Source organism: Podarcis filfolensis, assembly GCF_964270895.1.
Source record: "Podarcis filfolensis genome assembly, chromosome: 1".
Taxonomy (NCBI): Eukaryota; Metazoa; Chordata; class Lepidosauria; order Squamata; family Lacertidae; genus Podarcis; species Podarcis filfolensis.
The window spans coordinates 93,182,411-93,204,306 of NC_139604.1; the positions used below are offsets into that span (position 1 = coordinate 93,182,411).

The 21,896-nt window shown below is 43.6% G+C and overlaps 1 protein-coding gene and 1 long non-coding RNA gene across 6 annotated transcripts in view; one reads left to right on the plus strand and one right to left on the minus strand.

Annotated features, from left to right (window-relative positions):
• Nucleotides 1–17,855, plus strand: part of RPAP1 (RNA polymerase II associated protein 1) — a 45,888-nt gene extending 28,033 nt beyond the window's left edge. For all 5 annotated transcript variants that reach the window (XM_083610251.1, XM_083610252.1, XM_083610250.1 and 2 more), the window contains 10 exons: nucleotides 529–708; nucleotides 5,362–5,563; nucleotides 7,555–7,664; nucleotides 8,691–8,886; nucleotides 9,810–9,959; nucleotides 10,800–10,942; nucleotides 12,284–13,088; nucleotides 14,352–14,528; nucleotides 15,449–15,505; nucleotides 16,674–17,855. In XM_083610251.1, the coding sequence (XP_083466377.1) occupies nucleotides 529–708; nucleotides 5,362–5,563; nucleotides 7,555–7,664; nucleotides 8,691–8,886; nucleotides 9,810–9,959; nucleotides 10,800–10,942; nucleotides 12,284–13,088; nucleotides 14,352–14,528; nucleotides 15,449–15,505; nucleotides 16,674–16,829 (2,176 nt within the window). In that variant the 3' untranslated portion in view covers nucleotides 16,830–17,855. The remainder of the gene's footprint in view (nucleotides 1–528; nucleotides 709–5,361; nucleotides 5,564–7,554; nucleotides 7,665–8,690; nucleotides 8,887–9,809; nucleotides 9,960–10,799; nucleotides 10,943–12,283; nucleotides 13,089–14,351; nucleotides 14,529–15,448; nucleotides 15,506–16,673) is intronic.
• Nucleotides 1–21,896, minus strand: part of LOC310766305 — an 818,379-nt gene that overhangs the window by 405,550 nt on the left and 390,933 nt on the right. The window lies entirely within an intron of this gene.

Here is a 21,896-nt window from a genome sequence, read left to right on the forward strand (position 1 = left end):
TATGTATGCTCAAATGCTAGTTTTGTATCAGTGAGTGACACTAGGTGCAGCTGATCATTGCCACAAGAACTGATCCCTAAACAGCTGTATTCAAACCAGCAACCAAAGTAAATTGGTAATGAGTGATACTCTTTTCTGCAAAGTTGCCTTGTTTTACATCTTCAAATTTTGGCATATAGGCAGTTCTGCCTGCCATGACCATGTAAGATGTTAATTCTCTTATCTTTACTGAGAAAGATGTTAACAATGTAAGTAAGGTTGAAATGATGTCTTTCGGTTGCATAGGAAAATCCTCATTTCTGTTCAAGCTTTAACTTTTCCTGCTTTTAAAAAATGAACTTTTGGTTCATTTTATCAAACGCTTTGAGAAGCAGAAAGCCTTTTCTCTGCAGAATATGGGTCAGTCACAAAGTCTTACGGGATTTTGGATTGTGCTGGGAGTAAACAAATTATTTGTAACAATGAGTCAATGTCCTGTGATTTCCGCCCCCCCCCCCCGCCACCTCATACATTTTCTCCAATTTACAGGGATCTCTATCCTGTGCTAATGAAGATGGTCCCATCCCTGGCTCAATTGGCTGGCAGTTTTCAGGAGAACAACTCTCTATTTGAACTTTCTGTCCAGCGAGCTACAGCCATGGTGACTCTGCTTACTCAAGTGACACAGACGGCCAGTTGCAGGGCAGAACTGCAAGCCCAGCTTAGCAGGTATCGCCACCTTCTCTTGCCAGTCGTGTGTGTGTGTGTGTGTGTGTGTGTGTGTGTGTGTGTGTGTTTTCTAAAAAGGCACGTTCTGCAGTAGCAACATGAGTTTGCATCACTCAGCGGAGTGCTTTTTTATTATTTCTTTACTTGTAAAGGTTGTCAAGATGTCAAGGCAGATGTCAAGGCAGATTACAATATTATAAACAATATGCAAGTAATAATAGTTAAAGGAGAGAAGAAATAGCAGGTATAATGCTCTAAACTAAAACATGAGGGAGATGATGAATTAACAACTTAGTAACATAAGTTACAATCACACCAAAGGTCCATCTAGTCCAGCATCTCAAGCAAAAGCCTATGGGTAACTCGCAAGTAAGATCCGAGGGTATTGGCCCTCTCCAGCTGTTCCCTAGATGCCAGTCATGGCTTCTGTTAGGATCCTGAAATGTCCTCTTTTTTGTCCAGTGCCCTTTTTTATAATTTTTACTAAATTTTTCCAAATTACATTTCAAAAGATTCATTTAGACAACCTTAAATCAGTGACTTCCCTGCTTCTCTTTCCTTGGTTCGTTTTGCATATCACACATCCCTGCATATTTTACATGAACTAAACCATTCAGTAATCCATTATTACATCCATCAAAACACTGTTGAATTTATCTTAGTGCTACCAGCATTTTTAAATGAACACAATTTTCACCCATATATTCAGTAAACATTTTCCAGTCTTCCTTAAATGTATGTTCTTCTTGTTCTCTTATTCACTATGTTAAATCTACATGCTGTGCGTATTCCATCAGTTTAAGTTGCTATTCTTCTTTGCTTGGGACCTCGCTTGTTTTCCGTTTTTGGACTAGCAAAGCATGGGCCACAGTAGTAGCATACATCTTTTTTGACACCTGGGAATTTCTCTCTGAATTATCCCCTACAGAAAGGACTCCGGGGGTTTTTGGGGAAAGGTACTTTAAACCATTTTTTTCAATTCATTGTATATCATTTCCCAATACTTTTACCCTTTTACAAGTCCACTTTTTTGTCCAGTGCTCTGGTGTGAATCCTCATGCCAGAACACTGGAGCAGAAGGCACTCTGGTGTGTCCCTGTTGACGAGTGCCAGAGCACCTTCTGGTCTGGCGCTCTGGGACTACCCTGCACACGATCGCCAGAGCACCGGACTGGAAAGTGCTCCCCTCCTGACATCCTGATTTGGGGGACAAAAATATTGGTGTGGAAGTGGTATACAGCAGCCATTGATTTTAAAAAGCCTGCCCAAAAAAGAACAGCCTTCACAGAGGCCATCAAACGGTCATACGCTGCCTTTCATTTGCCGGGGGACCTTGCATGCAGGGTTCCCATCAGATTCCAGTTCATACATTGAGCAGACTCAGCTCTGTGTAGCTTCAGCGAGGTTGCTGCGTTATCTGCTTGAAAACCATTCCCTGCCTGTATGTGTGGATGTTTTTCCTCCACATAATGGCCTCTGTACACTCTGTACACTCTGTGGGCTGCTACATTCCAGCAATGCAAAAGTCAGAGGTAAACTTTGCCTGTACCCGGCAAGCAAGAGGTGTTATCCCAGATCAAAGAGACATTCCATCCAGGCAGAAGCATTTGCAAAGCCACAAGCTAAACCATCCACAATATCAGGTTCTTTCAAAAGGGTAACTGAGCGAGGGAATGGGTTTGTGAGCGCAACCTTATTATTTGCCTTTATTCTTGTTTTTAGAGAAGTTTCATTTTGAACGAGAGCTGTGGCACTCCTGCTTCTAAGAATCGAGGGTGCCATCAACTGTCAGCTTTCTGCAATGCCCAAATAACACTTGCCACTAAATGTAGGGTTTGTTGAAATTCTGCCGTTAAGTGCTTCCTTACAAAGAGAAACTAGCAATTAGTGAATTGGCTCTCTCTGAAATACAGGTGAATCAATTTCTCTGGTTTTTCTTTCAAATGGGCCGTGCAGGATTCTCATCACTTGTTTTGGGAAAGTGGCACTTGAAGTGCAGAAAAGGATTTTAAATGATGGGGGGGGGGGGAGCCAGTTACCTTCCAAATGATGGGGTGGGTGGGGAAGAGAACAGGCTATTGTTTACAAAGCAGCTTTCCTAAATTATATCATATGCAGCCTGACATAGCCACATGCTTGTGGTTCTGGTGTGAGATTATTATAGGCTTTTAAAACATAAGATGGCTGTTGAATATGTACAGATAAATAATAAATCCCGGGGACTTTTATGAGAAGCAAAGTGAAGATAATTTACCCATTCTTTTGTGTGCAAAAATGAGTGAACACCACCACTATTGTTGGAAAGTCGTTTTCGGGCTTTAAATGTGAAAAATATGGATGTTTTAATTTTTTTGTACTTAAGAGCTGTCTCTGTGTCCTGCTTGACATGGTCACTTTAAAATACAGAATACAGACAAAGAGAGTCTAGGAGTAGGGTTCATTTACCGGAGGCTGTTTGTCTTTGAAAACTTTTGAGTGAGTACAACACATAACCAAACATGATGGAAGCTTCCTGGAGACAAAAAAATTGCTGTTCTGTGGCTGAAAGTGGTATTGAAGTTTCTGTCCTTTTCATAACAGCTGTCTGTGCACGACTGGTGATGAGAATTGTGACAGAGCTTCTCTGGCTTTCTATAGTTGTGAGGAAGGTATTTATAAGGGTGGTGATGATACCTCAGTAAAAACTGATCACTTCGGCAAGTAAGGTTGTGACCATCAATGTTCTTTCAGCCTAGCAGTTTTGTTAGATTAATTGCCCTTCAAAGAGGAGTTCTAGTCTTCCCTGTGTGTGTCCTGCTTTAGTCCCCTATTTCTGTATCTCCTTTCTTCCATTTCCCTCTTCTTAGGATGAGTGGGAGGAAATAATTAGACTTTGCTGAAGAGCAATTGGTTGTGGTATTCCCTAGGAATCCACTGCTGAGTCCAGCAAAGCCCGAGATTTGTTCGTGCTGCAGCAGTGGAGGTTGGCAGTGAATTTGATTGAGAAGATAATTATTTGGGTGGGTGTAAATAAATACCTGGTTCAGTGAAAGAGGTTGCTCTGATGAGAGAGAGTGACAGGGGTGGGAGCACTTTGAAGGAAAGCATATGGGACTGGTAGGCTGCAGGGGCAAACTAAGGAAAAAACACTTTGCTAGAGGCGTAATGTGTCCAGCATCAGAGAAAAGTGCTGTTGCAGTATGAGAGCTGTTCTGTGTGAATTTGGCTTGTGTCCTGCATCCCGCAAATGGAACTCTCATCGCTGCAGACATAATGGGTTGAATCCCATTGTTCTCTTTTGCTTGTGGAGTGGCTTTAAAACTATTGTGTGCCTCTGCTAGTGAAAGAGGAAGGGAGGTGACTTTTGCCAATTTCCCTTTGCAGCCCCCTGCACCCTCAGTAAATCTGCTCCAGAAGGTTGGGGAACTTTCTAGAACAGAATGGAAGGTGATGCTGCAGCCTGCTGGGGTTATCAATGAAAATTAACCCCCGCTTCTGTTTGTGGTAACATCATCTGAATTGAAAGCTTTTCTGCGAGCCGAAGGGACACCTTTAGATTGAGCCCAAGAATTATCAGTCACATGAGTTTCTGTAATTAGGAATCAAGTGATATCTGTGCATGTGTGAAGCGGCTCTTAATCTTTGATCAGCCAAGGGCCTTGACCATTTCCTATCTTAAATTAAAACAATAAATGAATGGATGAATTTATATTCTGCTTGTTTCACAGTATCTTGGCAGCTTGCAAAACATCAGTGAAAATATTACAGATGGCACAAAATTGACAAATATTAAAACTGCAACTTGATGAATCCTCTCCAGCCAAACAACTGCTGAAACCTTGCTTAGAAATAACACATTCTTGTTTCTTTTGCTCCCCTGTTTCCCCTCTCTCAATTACTTGGAACAAGGTCATTTCAATTCTCATCCATAAGTGGAGCTTATGACTGTTATGTTGCTTTCCCCATTTGTACTAATACACTGAGTGGTGTGTTGTTGTTGTTGTTTGGTTATACTTACTCTCTGATTTTTATTTATAGTGCCATTATTGTTAGTTGCCCGGAGAACTTATCTGATATTCAGCTTAGTTTTACTGAGAGGAGACCCACTGAAACGAATGATCATGATTAAGTTAGGTTCACTCATTTTAGTAGGTCTGCTCTGATTAAACAGTTATTGGGTGGCATGTAAATATTGTTAGAGTTCAAATCCTGATTAATCCATGTAGTTTACTGGGTGACATGGGTCTGGTCTTCACCTCTCAGCTAACCTACCTGCCAGGGTTGTGAAGATACAATGGGGGGCGGGGGGGCACCATGTATGCAGTGTGGACTCCTTGAGATATAAGTGTAGTAATAATTTAATAATAGATAAGATTAGGGCAAGGCACCAGTTCAGCTTGCTTGTGAAGCCATCTAGTTGTAGACATAATATAAACAATATAGACATAATATAAACAAGATATAAACAATACTCTCATGAGTAAAGTTTGTTCATTTATTTCATTCAGAATATCTACCACTTCTCAACAAAGCGTTAAATAGTAAAACCGGACAACAATGAAAGCATCCTAAAACATGTTCCACAGTCACTGCATCTTTTAGGCTGATCAGTCAGTTGGCATTAGCAGTTTGAAGCTTACCTCTCCCCTTCATGGTTTCTCTTTTCTGTTTCAGGAGTGATCCAGAAGGCGGTGGCCAGATTCCACCTCCACCAGTCACCTGGAGTCAGGTATCGGGCTTCAGGCCCATCATTGAAATGCAACTGAAAGTATGCCTTGAACAAATAACCCAGCTGGAGATCTGGCAGGCACTGCAGCCGCTCACAACAGCTTATGTTCTTTACATGGCGGCCTATTACAGTCACTGCAATCAGCAGGTGAGGCCTGTGAAAACCAAAGAAGTGTCTCTTGCAACTGTCTGCTGGGTTGATCCTTTATTCCCCAGTGCAACTATCCATCTGGACAAGGCTTGGAGTACAGTCAAGGGAAGGAAGTGCAGTTGTCTTAACTGAAATGACACAGGTGCCTGTCTTCTGGGTTCCTTTGTAAATTCAGGTGAACCTTGCAGCTGGTTTCAGTGTCTTTCAGTCTTATAATTTGCCAAGCATGGTACCCTCCACATGTTGCTGGACCACAGTTCCCATCATTCCTGGCCACTGGACATCCTGGCTGGGGCTTATGGGAGTTGGAGTCCAACAACATCTGGAGGCCCTACCTTGGTTAACCTGGCTTTACTAGGATTACTCTGGACAGGATCAGCTTAATATATCTCTTCCCTCGTTCATGGGGAGAGTGGCAAAAGCGTCAGAAACTTTCCAAATCAAGTGGAAAAGATTTAGCAGTAGTTTTCAGCCCCTGTTGAAATGACCTTCAGGAGCTTTTTTGAAGCAACTACCAGTCAAAAATTCTTTATGAAATCACCAAGCAAATGAAAATAATTTTGTTATTGATTATACTTGGATTGTTTGAGGCCTGACCATAGCCAGAGCCACATATGCATTCTGTAGCTGCATTCACACATGACACTAACCCATTGCTTTTCCAACAAGCCTTGAGTCAACTCACCAATAAGCAAACAAGCCATGGGCTGTTTTTCCAGAACTTGATTTATTTTCCAGCTGTTCTTGTATACCTTGTATAGCTTGGTGAGCATCTGGGGTGGGATGGCCAGAAGCAGCTCCTTGGTTTGGACCTGACACCAAACCATAGTTAAACAAGCTGTGGTTCATAAGCTTCACTTTTATTTATTCATTTTATGTTATTAGTTTATGCGGGGGAGGGGGATTACGAATCTCCTTCTACATATCAAGTCTCAAGGGAATTTACAAACCATAAAAACAACCAAAAATAGTTTTAGAAACCGTACAAAAAGCAAATAAAGATATGTGTTTGTTCTGTATTGTTTTCAAACCTAGTGCCAGGGACCTTTTTGAGCACTGGTTTGTTGCCAGAAAACAAATAATGGGTAGTCTTCAAACAAGCCATTGTTAACCTAAAGAAACTATGGATTAACATTACGTGTGAACCAGGCTTGTGTCTGAGCACTTTCCCCATTCACCCAAAGCTTATCTAGAGCAGGAGGAGTACAGTGTGCATCTCTGTATTCCTCTGTTTTGTTTGATGTCTCCCTTACAGCACAGGAAAGGAGGAAGAGCTCCTGTTGGGAAGGAGACAGTGGTAGTCAACTGTAGAGCATGAACAGGAAAGAACAGTTTCCTCCTTGCCAGTTGTTCAATATATTTTGACACCCTTGACCCACTTCTAATTCCATACAGAAAAGTAGTGATTGATCTCTCTATCTTGCAAGGAGCTGAATTAAAGAGTCCTGGATTTGCAAGGGCCTGTAAGGAGACTCTTCAGCTGTCCCACTTGAAGCATTAGGGCAGTTACACCAGCCCAGGAGTTCCCAAACTCTGGTCCATGGACCAGCAGTGGTTGCAAGCTTCATTCAGGTGGACAATGGCAGGTCTCTTTTAATACAACTAAAAACCATGCAGTATCTAGCACATTCAACATACAGTTGCTACAACAGGTAGAATAATTATTAAGTGATCTGCCAAGATGTCCTGCAATTTTCCTGTGAGGCAGGGAAAGAGACAATGAGTTTGAGAACCACTACATAAGCCCCTTCTTGCTGTGCTTTTGCCTTGTACTCGAGTTCTTTAATAAAACATCCCTAGGCAAATATGTTTGGAGGCATAATAAATCATTGTCCTGGACAATGTCATGAGGCAAAATCATGTGCCTGCAGCATCTTGAATTTAAAAAGGAAGGAAATCAATAGGTCTGACTCATGGACTGTATATGTTGTTGGCTTAATTTCAGAGTTTTGACAAAAACGCCTTTTTCCTCCCGTTTCCCCTCTCAGCCATCAGTAAACCCCATTGACTCCTTAGAGGAAGTGGAGCATCTGACATCAGCGCTGCTGCTGCCTCTCCTCAGCCAGTCAGTCATGCAGAACCTCTGGGAAATGCTCAGGTAAAATCTGTGCCCACGTCTGTTGCTGCTGCAGCAAGCCAACAAGCAGCAGTGGTGCTGTGCTGTCATTCTTTGGGCAGCTGAAACAGTTCTGCTGGATGGACAGGGCTGTGTGTCTTCTTTCCTTCTGCCCCTGTCCCTATGTGTCTTTTGATCTCGCTCATAAAGTCAGAGTAAATTATGCAACGTGGGCATACATTAAACTGCATCATTTACACGGGTCACAGAATCCTGCTTTGTGGCACAGAATATTAGTTTACCTTGGTGCAGAGGGTTCTTTATTCTTGCCAGTGTGGTGTAGTGGTTAAGAGCGGTAGACTCGTAATCTGGTGAACCGGGTTCGATTCCCCGCTCCTCCACGTGCAGCTGCTGGGTGACCTTGGGCTAGTCACACTTCTCTGAAGTCTCTCAGCCCCACTCACCTCACAGAGTGTTTATTGTGGGAGAGGAAGGGAAAGGAGAATGTTAGCTGCTTTGAAACTCCTTCAGGTAGTGATAAAGCAGGATATCAAATCCAAACTCCTCTTCTTCTTCTTGCCAGGGTGTTACTTAATGGCCAGATCAAGGTACGTGCTGGTGTTGGCAAATAGATCATGTGCGAAGTTAGGCTCTGGAGCGCTTGCTTCCAGATAATGAGGGCAAGTTTGTCTGCTCTTCAAGAGGATAGCGTTGCACTGTGTGTTCAGGATTGTGCTTTCTGCAGCCACCTATATGGCAAAGCTGAAGAAGCCAAGGAGTGAAGGAGGGCACTCTGGGAGTGGTCTGTGGGGTAGAGTCCCACTTTGTCTGACAAATCTAGCACATGAAACAAATCCCAAATTGGCCCTGGGTTGGTCAGCAGAACTCCCAGAACAGCATGCGGGGTGGAGTGGGGAATGCTTGCCTTGATGGTACTATTGTCCCATTGAATTTCTCTCTTTAGCTGGCAACACTTTAACACATGGATTTTTTTTAATGTTGCTTTTTTCTCAGTAGTCTTTGCCTTCTGAAGTATAACCTCTCTCTCTCTCTCTCTCTTCCACACAGGCTGTGCTCTGCTGTGTGCAATCCTTTAACCTGCTCTCCAGCACCAGAATCTCTCCCCAGCATCGTTTCTCTGAGCTGCACTGGGGGCAAACCCCCAATGAGCCTTGCAGGCTCCAAATCGCCTTTCCCTTTCCTTACTGCCTTCCTGGTGCTTGTTGACAGCATCATCACCGTACACAAAGGGCTGGTTGGCAAGGTGAGCCCTCCTGGTGTTTTGTTCTGCTGTTCTTCGAGCCATTTCTGTTGGAGACATGCTCTGTTCCAAAAAAGAGAACAGAGGACACTTCCTGCATCTGAGAAGAAAGTGTAAACAGGACACTGTAACAGTGTTCCATTTATGTGTTTCAGGCAACCAGATGCAATAAAGCCCGGAGTTGGTTGAGTGAGCCCTGAAAGCCTAGCCCTTGGGAATATGAGAGCCTGAAGTCTAGCCTTTGGGCATATAAACCCTCTTCAGATTTTATAAAATTATAAGCCTGTAGGAGGCATGAGGCTATGTGAACCGCATGCAAAAACACACCCCGACTTGGCAAATTCTGTAGATGGTTTATAAGCGTGTTTGTGTCCCCCTCCAGTCTTGAACCCCAGTTCAGGGTTTCTTATCTCAGGGAAGCTTGCAGGTATGCTCAGTGCAGAGGAGAGCAACAGAGATGATAAAGGATCTGGAAACCAACCCTTACGAGGAATGGTTGAGGGAACTGAAGGAGCTGGGTATGTTTAGCTAGAAGACTGAGAGATGACATAACAGCAATCTTCAAATATCTGAAGGGCTGTCACATGGAAGATGGAGCAAGCTTGTTTTCTCCTTCTGCAGATGGGAGCAGGTAAAATTGACAGACTTGGTCAGAAAGAAGGAGCAGTAACCATAAATGATCACTTTTCCAGACAAGTGGGCTCTTTTCCTATGTCTCTTAAAATGTGAATACAGCATGCATTGTTCTCTCGGGGAAACCATCAGTTTTCAATTATCCCAGCAGACAATGAGAAGGATGTTGCAGTAGCTGAGCATATGAATGGCATTTCTATATGACAGAAAAAAACTAGCTAAAGGAGACTACCACCCTCTAGATTCAGGTGTTTTTGAACTGACATTACCTTTTTTTTCTTTTTTTAACACAGTATGTCTCCATACTGGACGTGAAGGGTGTGACAGACTATCTGCTGCAGAGCTGGACTGCTGACCCGCCTTCTATAACTCCTTCCTCTGCTTGGCTCTTGAGCCATGAATACCACTTTCAATATTACGTGCTTTCACTGGCTCAGAAAATGGTAAGCTCTTTGCATCCATCTTCACTTCTGGTTTGCTTAGCCCACCCATCACCAGCCTAGGGCCCTCCAGATGTGTTTTACTACCGCACATGCTGGTTGTGACTGATGGGAGTTGTAGTCCAAAACATCTGAGGAACACCAGGGTGGCTTTGCCCATGTACTTATTACAGAACCTGCTGGGGAGGGGATATCCTGAATGAGGCCGTGGTTCCTCAATAGAATTTGGCACCTACTGATTCACTTTACAATGTTCCCCACTCTCCGTACCCCACCTTTGATAATGAAATGGACAAAAGAAGCCAATAGGTGTTTTCCCCCACTTCCCATCCGAATTTGCTGCCCATAAAGAAAACATACTGCATCATCTTAGCAGTCTGCAGAGACCTAAAGCTGTCTGCTTCTACTCCCACCCACTCCCTTGCCACACAAACATCAGTAGACTCTGTCTGAAGGGGACTTACGGGTTGTGGGAAAGTTGGGGGTTGTGCCATGTGCATTCATTCACCATAAGGTGAAACTGGCTGAAAATCTGAGTGATCCACTGTGTAAAGCCCAGATTTTGGCCAACTGAAGTATCTGCCTTAACTTGTCTCCCACCACGTTGCATAAACACCATGCAAAGTTGCACTGTGTTGCGCTGATTCGCGGACTTCATGGTGAAAAGCCAATGTGTAGGGGGATGTCTTTTGAGGATGTTTATCAGGATAAAAAAACTGCCTGCTCTTGCAACTTGGCATAGAGAATCTCCCTTTATTCCTGTGTCATATCATGACCCATATATCTGTGTCAATGCGCATAGCTGCAACATTTTCACATGCTGGATTTTTGTTTCCTGTGCAGGCAGGTACTTGTCCGGATTACAGCCGGCATGCTTCGCTCCATCACTGCGTTGCCATGGCGTTGTTAAGCCGTTTGTTGCCAGGCAGTGAGCACCTGGCTCATGAGCTCCTATTGGGCCTTGTTTTCAATGCAAAACTGATTCCGTAAGTTCCACTCCCTCTTTCCACCTCTTCCCCATTGCTCCCCTTGAGTAACCCTTCCAAAGATGAGGATGTGAAGAAACTGTTTTGGAAAAAAGGAAAGAGAGATTTGCAGAGCTTTAGTTTCAGTAACCTACTGGGGAGCCTGTTCTAGGTTTCCTTGCAGTGGGAGTTGAGGACATAAAACGAGTCTTGCTGGATGTTACTAAAAGTGTGTCTAGATCATAAGCAGATGCTTACGACAAGCAGGACACAACTATCTTATCATTCTGTTCCTCTTTGATCCCCAACAATTGATATTCCGAGGCACACCGTCTCTGATCCTGGAGATAATATATAGCCAGCATGACTAATACTTGTGCTGTCTACATAGCTGAAGAAACATTTTGATGCAGCTCCATGGCCCTGAAGGACAAAGGGTGACTTCTTGCTCTTCTCTGCACCAGCTGTGAAGCCTTTTAAATCTCCATGCCATCTTTATTGCTTTTCCACTTGTAACTTTTGCTGTGCAAAAAGTTGGAGGTTATGTGGCAATTTTTAAAAACTGACTTCTTCTAAGTTGATGGTGATATATTCTTAACATAAACAGTGCAAAGTGGGTTAAGCCATGAGAGATTTGCCGAGGCCTAAGAAGGCGACCTAGTCCACAAACGTGGCACTTTTGGCACTGCACTCCACAAGAGTCAGTCTGAAAGCTGAAAATGGGCGTTAGGCATTGCCATGTGTTCAGGCCATTTCCCCTTCAATATATTCCTCATCCCAAAAATAAGTTATTAAATTTCACTGCATTGAGGCTGCTTATAGTCATGAGAAAAGGAATTGAACGTTTGAATCTCCGTGGAAACACGGATTCCCATGTATAAAAACGATTGGTGGCCTCTGCATACATGGACTCCAACTCCCATCGTCCCTGGCCATTGGTTGGCTGTGGTTGCTGGGAGTTAGAGTCCAGCAACATCAAGATGGGGAAAGGTGCTGTAAGATATGATAATGAGTGCTACACACTCAGAGGTCCTTTCTACATACAGGAATCCCCTTTATACCCCTTTCTGAGCTGCCCTAGCTATTCCTGGAGGTGCATGTATTCTAGCAATCTTATCTCTGTTCTGTTCCAGCTAGGCACTTCTTACATCCTTATAAGCAGCACCTGCCGCACTGTAGAATATATTTCCTTAGGGCAGCACCCTGGAGTCACGCTGCATCTTTGTTTGTGAAAATGTAGATCATAAGACTGTTGGGGATTACTCTTGTGCTGTAGGAAATAGATAAGCAAATAACAAATACTGCATTAATCAAGAAAGCATTGGCATTCATCACCTGTCTCCCCCCCTCTCTTTTGTACAGGGAAGGCAAATCAGGGGGGCCAGAAGCTGCTGATTTCTCAGACCTCCTGCACTTGAGCTCAAAGGCGAAGCCAGCACAGCCAGGCTCAGCAGCTGCTGTTTCTCCCCTCCCTAGTCGTGGTGCCTTACTGGAGGAAGCATACCAGCATCTCCCACTGATCCAGGCCTGCTACCTCTCTCACTTTGCTTACTTGGAGCCCGCCCTTGTTCGTTCCAGAGATGTTTACCAAGGACAAACACACTTAATCCAATCCATGATTCTTCCTGAGGTCAAAGGGCCAATCCTGCCTTCCGATTGGCTGTTCCTTCCTCTCATCAACCTCTATAACAGTGTGACTGGTGCAGAAACCCGGTGGGCTGGGCTGAGTTCTCTCCCACTGGATCTTGTGCGCACAGTGACTCAGAACCTGCAGTGGGTCCTCTTGCTGGAGACTTGGAGAGCCAGGGTCCTTCAGGGCATCTCGGCGGCAGCCAAACTTGCAAGGCTTATGTGTGTCTTCCTCACAGGCAGCGACTTGTTCCTGGAAGGGCCTGTCCATTGCTACACAGCTGCTCTACTCTCCCTCTACTGCCAGCCCAAAGTCCTGGATTCCTTGAACTTGGATGCTCCCCTCCCTGGCTTAGCTTCTTTCCATGACCTCTACATCAACCTCCTTGAACAGTTTGAAGGAGTCTCCTTTGGAGACCCACTCTTTGGCATCTTCGTGCTTCTTCCTCTGCAGAGGCGGTTTAGTGTGCAGCTAAGGATGGCTGTCTTTGGAGAGCATGTGAGCACCTTGAGGGCACTGGGAGTTCCACTCCAGCAGGTAGGTCTCCCCAAGATAAGGTCGGTTTGTTTTGGGGTAGGGGTGGACCTTGGGGGGTGGGAAGTAAGCGCAAGAAAGCCCTGCTGGATCAGACTGAAGGCCCATTTAGTCCAGCATCTTGTTCTCCCTGTGGCCAACAAGATGTCTATGAAAACCCCACAAACAGCACATGAGCGTAGCAGAACTCTCTACTTGTAATCCCCAGCAAAGCTATCATGAGCAGTAGCCACTGATAGCCTTAACACTTTATGAATGTGTCTAACCCTCTTATAAATCCATCCACGTTGGTGGTCCTCACTACATCTTTGGGTTTAGCTATGTCCTGCGTGAATAAGTACTTCCTTTTGCCTGCCCTGAATCTTCATGTCCCTGTATTCTAGTACTATGAGAGAGGGAAGGAAGGAAACGTATAAGGAGGCCGAAGTAGCTGGCAGGATTAGGGGGAGCATAATTCTGTTCCCCACTAGGGATGGACTGAGCAGCCTAATTACCTCTCCACTTTGAGTTTTGCTGGAGCTCAGTCTGTCAGTTTGCATTTCTTGGTGCAAAAAGTATTGATATGATGTGTAGAGAGCTTTCCTCTTCTAATTAATTCAAGAGGGTTCTGGAAACTTCTCTGTGTGAAAGAAACAAGCAGAAGGTTCATGGTGTTTGGGTTATTCCTTCAGAGAAGCTGAGTACAGCTGGTTTAAACTGGTTCTGTTATCTCTTCTGTCAAGGTCATGCTGACTATAAAAGTAAGGGCAGAAGGAGCCTGGGTTTCACTTTCTCTTTCTATCTCTTTTCCTTCTGGTGTGGTGTTTTGTACATAGTATAAGTTACTGTAAGTTTAAGTTAAGTCTGCCTCAACTGGACTTCTTATGGACAGTGCCAATCCTGAATGTATGGGATTTGTGACCATTATGCTCATTTGCCTTTAGCAGCAGTAACGCTCTGCTGAATGAAATAATAATTTCCTCTGGTCTATTTTTTGGAAATCCTGCAACGTGTTTAAGTTTTTACTAACTGTATGATGGAATCTGCTCTGGATCAATACTGAGTAGAATTACATGACACAGTCATAGGTTTGTTCCATCCTATCTTGCGTGCCTGAACAAATGCATGAAGAGTCCGCAGTTAAATTTTACACACTCTTCATGTACAATTATTATGTGTTTGTGTGTGCAATAAATGTGTTTCAGTGTATTTTTCTATAAAATATACTTTTTAAAAAACATAAAATACATATTTTTGAGTGGTGTTGCTTTCTTGGTTTTGTTGCAGTTTCCTGTGTCTCTGGAGCGATATCTTTCCCCTGCTGAAGACAACCTGAACCTCCTCCGGCAGTACTTCCAGACCTTGGTCACAGGGACCTTGCGACAGAACTGGTGCCCTGTACTTTATGTGGTTGCTGTGGCCCATGTCAACAGCTTCATTTTCTCACAGGATAGCACCACACAGGTATGCAATCATCTTTTAAAGTCTGGCCCTGGTGCATCCTGTTCTTCTACCAAGCTGGATGTGTGATGCACACAGTTCCTCCCTGTTATGTTTTGATGCTCTGTCTCAGTTGGTTGTGTGAAAAGCCCACCAGCTGTTAGGAGGGAGGATCTGGATGAATGTCTTGTCCTGGGCTGTCAGTGCGGACCTGGGATTTTTACAGATAACAGAAATAGCCTGTGGCATCGTTGTTGGGTTGCCTTTTGAAGACAATATGGAAATTTCCATTTGTCCAGAGTGCTCCACTGCTGCCCACCTGCTTGTAGGAGAAGCGTGTGAGCTGCTTCACACTGTGTTTTTGAGAAATGCTTTAATTCCCTGCTCAAAAGATTGAATCCTGCCGCCTTTACTGCACATTCCTGTTCCCTCCTGGGAACAGGGCACCCAGCCAATGCAGGATTAAATCCTCTCCTCCTGCCCACCAGCTGATGCCAACAATGATGTCAGATGATGGGTGAGCAGTTGTAGTTTGGGGGAAATGGTCTCCTGGACCAAACTAGAACCTCTGGGGGTTCAAGGTTGGCCCACATGCTAAGCCATGCTTTGGCTTAGAGTGAAGTGTGAGCCAGACCACTGAATCCTCACTAGGCCTATCAGGTCACTTGTCATGCATGCCAGCAGAAAGCTGATTTGCCAAGAAACTTAATTCAGAAAGAGCAGCCCAAGAAACAAGATGTATCTGCATGTGTTCTTCTGAGCACACTAAACTCTTGAAGAAAAGGTTGCTATATGGGATATAGAGATTTTGGCTCTTGCATGTTCATTGTTGCCTGTGATGGCCAACAATTCCCTTGGGGATTCTGAAGAGTTGGATTCTTTTCTCTTAGAAAAGCAACTATAAGTTTAACATTTATTTTATTTTATTGGTACTTTTATCTCAGGAGGCTGATGTGGCCCGAAAAAGCATGCTCCAGAGGACTTGGCTCTTGGCTGATGAGGTAGGCACCCTGCAGCTGGCTCTCAAAACCAGTCCTCGTAATGCTACAAAAGAGAGTTTTGTGGCGTGATGAATTTTCACAGTGCTCCCAACGTCTCTATGGGTTGTTTGTCTGAGACACATTAGTTCAGCCCATTGCCTCACTGCAAACAATTGCTCTGGTTTCTCTCCTGAGTCTTCTTGCGCAGCAGCACAAAGTACACATCATTTCCATAGGAATGGAGGGATGTTGATCATGCAAACTGTTGAGCACCCTTCTTACAATCGCATTAAAATGCCCAACTAAGAAGCAAGCCCCGATTCTATATGGTATGTGACAGCACATTTTATTGTGTGGCCAGTTGGGTAATTTTCTGAAAGGCAGGCTGTTGGGTGAGGAATATTTCTGCACTGGAGCAGTTAAATGGAGGAAGTTCAAACCTAACCTCAGCCACCAATTCACTAGAGACTTAGGCAATCCGCTAAATGTGATTGGGAGATTCAGCAAGCACTATTGTAAGCTGATAGCTAGGAATCTTGTTTCCCCTTCATAACAAGCATTAAAACTTACAGCACAGTTCAAACAATAACTCTGTTTGCAGCTGAGGTACCAGCAACCTAATACTGACGCGCAGCGTAAATTAATAATGCAGAGTTTTTAACTGAAAGAATAAGAACTTTACTGAGTTAAAATAAACTTCTTCATAAACAACATGGTTCAAAACAGTTTGACTGAGATTACGTACTGACTCTGCTCACAACTGAGGCAGACTGACTCTGACTGAAATCTTACAGAGAAAATGGCTGCTAAGTCACATGTCAGAGTGACTCAACAGTTAGCAGTTAGGCCTGAATAACTTTAGTAGGCCCAAATGATTGTGCAGTCCCAGCACTTCCCAGCCTGCTTTGCTGCTTCTGCTCTCATGTGTCTTTGTCACATGACAAATACTGCAGGCGTTGCAGCAGTATTAAGGTGCAAATTTCCCCAAAACAGATGTGCTAATAGTATGAACATCAAGTGTTTGGGCTGCAGCATCTGAGTGACTACTGCTTAGTTCCCTTGTGCTCCTTATGCTTTCCCCATAAGAGAAAAAGCATAGCCTGGAATGGCCCATATCTCCAGGGTTTGAGCCATATTGGGGAAACTGCTTTTCTTTCATTCACCCTCTGCTTCCTCCTACACTCTTCAGGTACTCAAGCGACATCTTCTCTACTATAAATTGCCAAATAAAGAGAGCCCGGTGGGCTTTGACCTTTATGAGCAGCTTCCCACCATTCGTCTGAAATACCTGAACACCGTGACTAAGAAGCAGCCCAAGGAGGAGCCATTCGCATCAGATTTGTAGAGAAGAACCTCAGCAGCTGACAGTGGCGGGGGCAGCAGTGCTAAGACTGGAGAGGAGGTTGGTCACCCTCCTGGTCTCTTGCCTTGCCTGAGGAGCACAACAGGAAGGGATCTGCACTGTTGGCCTGGCTTGGCCTTGGCATAGTTTCTGTGAAAGCGGCTTGACTCTTCATGATGGAAGAAATTGGACAAGCAAGTGTTTCTGCCAAGATGAAAGACAAATGATTTTAGGAAAAAAATAAAAGGTGATGCAAATGTGAGATGCCGGTAGGATTATTGGCATCTTTTACTAGAAGACAGAAAGGCTTAATTTTCTCGTAGCACATGGTGAAATGTACAGTGGTACCTCAGGTTACATATGCTTCAGGTTACAGACTCCGCTAACCCAGAAGTATTACCTCGGGTTAAGAACTTTCTTCAGGATGAGAACAGAAATCGTGCTCCGGCGGCGCATCAGCAGCAGCAGGCGGCCCCATTAGCTAAAGTGGTGCTTCAGGTTAAGAACAGTTTCAGGTTAAGAACGGACCTCTGGAACGAATTAAGTACTTAACCCGAGGTACCACTGTACCTGGAATGTTAAGTCTTATGGTTTGGCTGGAAGGCTGTAATGCAGCACTGGATTTAGGGTGGAGTGGGAGGTTCCTCCGCACAGGGCACTGAGCCGAGGGGGTGCAAAATCGAGAAGATTCATAATTGAGAAGATTCATTTGGGGATGCCAAAATTTTGGCCTCTTACAGGGCACTGAAAGATTACCAAAGTCTGTCCCTGCTGCAATGACTGAGGTAGAAATATCTGGGAAAAGTGGGAACTGATTCACCAGAATTGTTCATGGGATAGTGATTTGAACAAGCTGTTGAGTACTGCAGCTGTTCTGCGCCTGACACATCTCAGGAAACAACATTAGACGTTTCCATCTCTGTGCAAAGCCACCTGTTCCCTCCACCCCCAATCTCTCCGCATTAGCTGTTTTTCTCTCTCTTTGTTTTTCTAACCATATTATATTTAATAAAGTTATCTTTCGCATAACAGGATGTTTTGGCAGCTGCAACAACTCCCCAAAAGCAAAAGAAGAAGAATGTGGTTGGTGGAACTTAGTAAATCTGAAGGCATGCTCTGGGATGCCATGTCAGGGATCTGTAGGGGACACACTGGAGCATGCAAACCCAAAGGGAGTCTGGGCTTGTTCCCATCACAGCTAGTTTTCCATGATGTCCAAACTCAGCCACTGTTTGAGTGACAAGGCCATCTAATCACACTTCCCGCGATTAGGAAGCGATTACCATTCCCCCCCCCTTTTTTTTGCCAGGGCAACCTAAAGCAACGTACAACAATAAATGAATAACATACATTTAAACCATCATAAAACAGAAAAATCGTAAGAGACATTCCTATTTTAAAAAACCCCATTCATTAAAGGAGGCCATAGATAATGAAAAGCCAAATGTTGGGTGGGGGGAAAAAAAGGTTTTGCCTGGCGCATAAAGATACGTAATGATGAGACTCCCTAGGGAAAACACTGCAGTCCAAAACATCTGAAAGCCACTGTGTTGGCTACCCGCTGCTACAAGTTTTCTTGCAAACTACAGTAGTGACAAGTCGCAAATGGGAGGCAGAGCACCAGAGCCTGCAGCAGCTCACAGGAGGAAGCAAGGTGAGATTTTTGAGGGATGCTTCCTCTCTGTGAGATCCCTTGCCATGTTGGAAATGCAGTCCCTGCACCCCACAGAAGCTCAGCATGGCCAAGAGCCACTAAACTGATGTCTGGATATACAGGATGATGAGCAAGATCCGAGCAGATCAACTGTTGACTTTCTGAATCTTGGTTTTGACATGCCTCTCTCAGCTGCAATTCAGTCCCTCATAAAATCAATGCACATCATTGATTTCTCCCTTTCTCCTTTCCTGAGAGCTGTGAGCAACTTTCCAGTTTGAATTACCGAGAAAAATAAGAACTAAGCTAAGAGCTAATTGTTTTTCCTAAATTTACCAAGCCTGTTTCCTGTTTTATGCAAGCAATATTCTGGGAACTTATGAAACTTAAAAATGAATACTAATGTTTTGTGCGTTTGGGAAGAGTTTAGGTTGGATAAAGAAGAAGCTATGGCAAGAAGGTTTCCAAATATGGAATCTCCTAATAAATCTTAGTACCCTTAATAAATTACAGTTCCCCAGATTGTTGGAGGGAAGCCATGACTGCTTAAAATAGTATGCTGCCACTTAAAATTTATGGTGCAGGTGTGACCAAAGGTAACCCATCATTGGCAGAATGTTATGGTGTGTTCTTTCTATAAATCACTAGAGGGTGCTGCTGAACAAAATATTAGTAAAAATCCTGCTCTAAATATAGAAGAGGAGTTTCTGTTTTTGGATAACCAAATTAAAACTCGAAAAACCTAGTCAAATCTTGCTTTGGTGGGTGTTCTGAGCAATTGTTAGGAATTGGCACAATGGACATTTTTAAATCAAATCGATTTTTTAAATAAAAAGAACATGGTAAAATGTGCCCACCAATTACCGGTAAGTTAATCTGTACAGGAGTGAAACAAAATTATCTGTCTGGTGCTTTTTATTAGGTGTGATATAGTGGATATTAGATTATAACTTCCCTCTTCTTTTCTGCTCAGGATTTTGAAGTTAAGAAAGATCCACAGTTGGTAAAAACCTGCAATTCTATTCTGCTTTATAAGCAAACTTAGAATAATTAGCATCATATTTGGGGTTATATAATAGGTGAAGCATCTTCACAGCACGATCCTACATATGTCTTTGCACAGAAATAAGTCCCATTGGATTCAATGGGCTTACTGCCAGGTCAGTAAGTACTGGATTACAACCTCATTTAAATGTTTCCTCTTTGATGAGTTCTTATTTGTGATTACTGCAGAGTGGCATTCCCTATTTTTTAACTTTTGGACATTTTAGGCTTCAGTCCTAGATGCACTGAGCAGGGGGTAAGCTCTACTAGAAACAGTGAGACTGTCTTCTCAATAAACATTCATAGGATTGCACTGCTACTATCTTGGTAGGAAAGCCACTTTTATTTCATATCTACAGTTTGCCTTGTAAAGGGAAAATATTTACTAACAAGGCGAGTAGATTTTTGAAGCAATTGATATTGACCTGTTTTTCAAACGAAATATTTCAGTTTAAAGTTTACTGAAAGACGTTTTGTGTAAGGCATCTTTGCTTTCTAAATCTTGGGGGAGAAAGATGCAGGAAATGGCTGCTCCTGAGAGAGATTTGTTGTCGTCGTTGCCAGTGATTTGAGTGCTCATGCCAGGCTTTCTGTGTGTGTTTGCAGTGTGTATGTGTGTGTCAGCCTGCATGATGCCTTGAGTCCCTGCCAGTTCTTGGTTTTTTGTATCTGTGAGGGTAGAATGTATGAGAGCAAGCCTGCCAAACCAGTCTAGGCCAGGCTTCCTCAACCTCGGCCCTCCAGATGCTTTGAGACTACAATTCCCATCATCCCTGACCACTGGTCCTGCTAGCTAGGGATCATGGGAGTTGTAGGCCAAAAGCATCTGGAGGGCTGAGGTTGAGGAAGCCTGGTCTAGGCAATGGACTAAGGACCATGATTTGCATAACCAAAAAAGTTGATCTGTGCCATAGAATGAATGGGTCGGCTTTCCCCTCACTTAGCACTGGGGGGTGGGGTGGAGAGAAGGGGCAAACTGAGCTGCAAGCAGACTACAAGCTGGACACACAGGCCCCCTTGCTCTGTGCTGGATCCCAACCTCTGAGTAATGGATGAACAACATCTGCTATGCTCATTAATGCTATGCTCAGGTTGTATATATGTGTAAATAAAATCATATATCCTAAAGACATCAGATAAGCCAGAGAGGGCCTTGAACTATGTTACAGGTACTTTGTATTTTTCATTATGCGTTGAATTATGTTGTAGAATTTTCACAAACCTCTCATGTCCTTGCACAAAGATGCACTCATTTAGACAAATTAGAAAATCACCTATTTTTACCAAATATATTATCCTGCATAAAAATATGGCTCCATTGTCCAGGTTCAGAATGCAAAGGGGGGGGGGGCAAAGGGAATCTGGAGCCTTCCATATAAGAAACGATATTCATTGCAAAAATATTCATTGCAAAACAACAAAAAATTAACTAGATACAGTTAGTTACTGCAATAATAGTTGTGAACTAAGTCAGCATTGGTATTTGTGCTGGGCTATTTTCATTCATTCAGATATGGGATGGGTCGTGGTTATCAGATACTATATTTCAGTGTTTAGAAAAATAGCTGAATAACTGGGGTGACTTCATAACCCCCCCTCCCCGGTTTCACTTTGCGACCATTAGACATCCCAGCTACTAAGGTAGTAGGACCAGAACTGTCCTGAGTCAGAGGGTGGATAATTCTCCTAGATGCATTCCCAAACTGGCATTTGGTTTGTGTGGCTAAGATTTGAGCTGACAGTGAAGTCGGGAGTAAGACATTTACAACAGTTAAACTAAATGTAAGGTGAGAGTTGAAAAGACGGAAGCTATATCTAAATCACTGGGCAATGTAGCAGAGAAAGCCCGGGTTTGCTGGCACATTCACAGCTCTCACTAATTGGAAATCTGAGCCGGGAGCCAAATATGGTCCCAAATGCTGAGATAGAAATTTTCTTCTCCTTCTTGGCCATCTTATGCTGGCAGTGCAACAGGGACAAAGGGTCTTCCTCTAAATGCCACGGAAGGACCAGGTCCAGTAATCTCAATGCATGTTCATAATTTTCAGTATCTGCCTACAGACTGTCAGCATCTTCTTTGTATTTTAACTTTTGTAGTGTTTCCTGCTCTTCCTTCAGCCCGGCTCCCATCAGCTGGGGATGGAAGGATCTGTCAATTTTGGTTCTCTAAGTTCCTTGTTCTTCCAATCTTAAATTCAGTTCCTCACATTTTGCAGCAATTTGCTATTTATTTTATTTAAATAATTATGAAAATTCATGAGCATTTGGGTGTGAATTTCTCCTGGTAAATGCATTTTATATGCAGTTTTGGCTAATGTACATGTTTCTGCAAGCAATTTCTTCTCTTGTATGCTAGTTTCATGAATATCTTC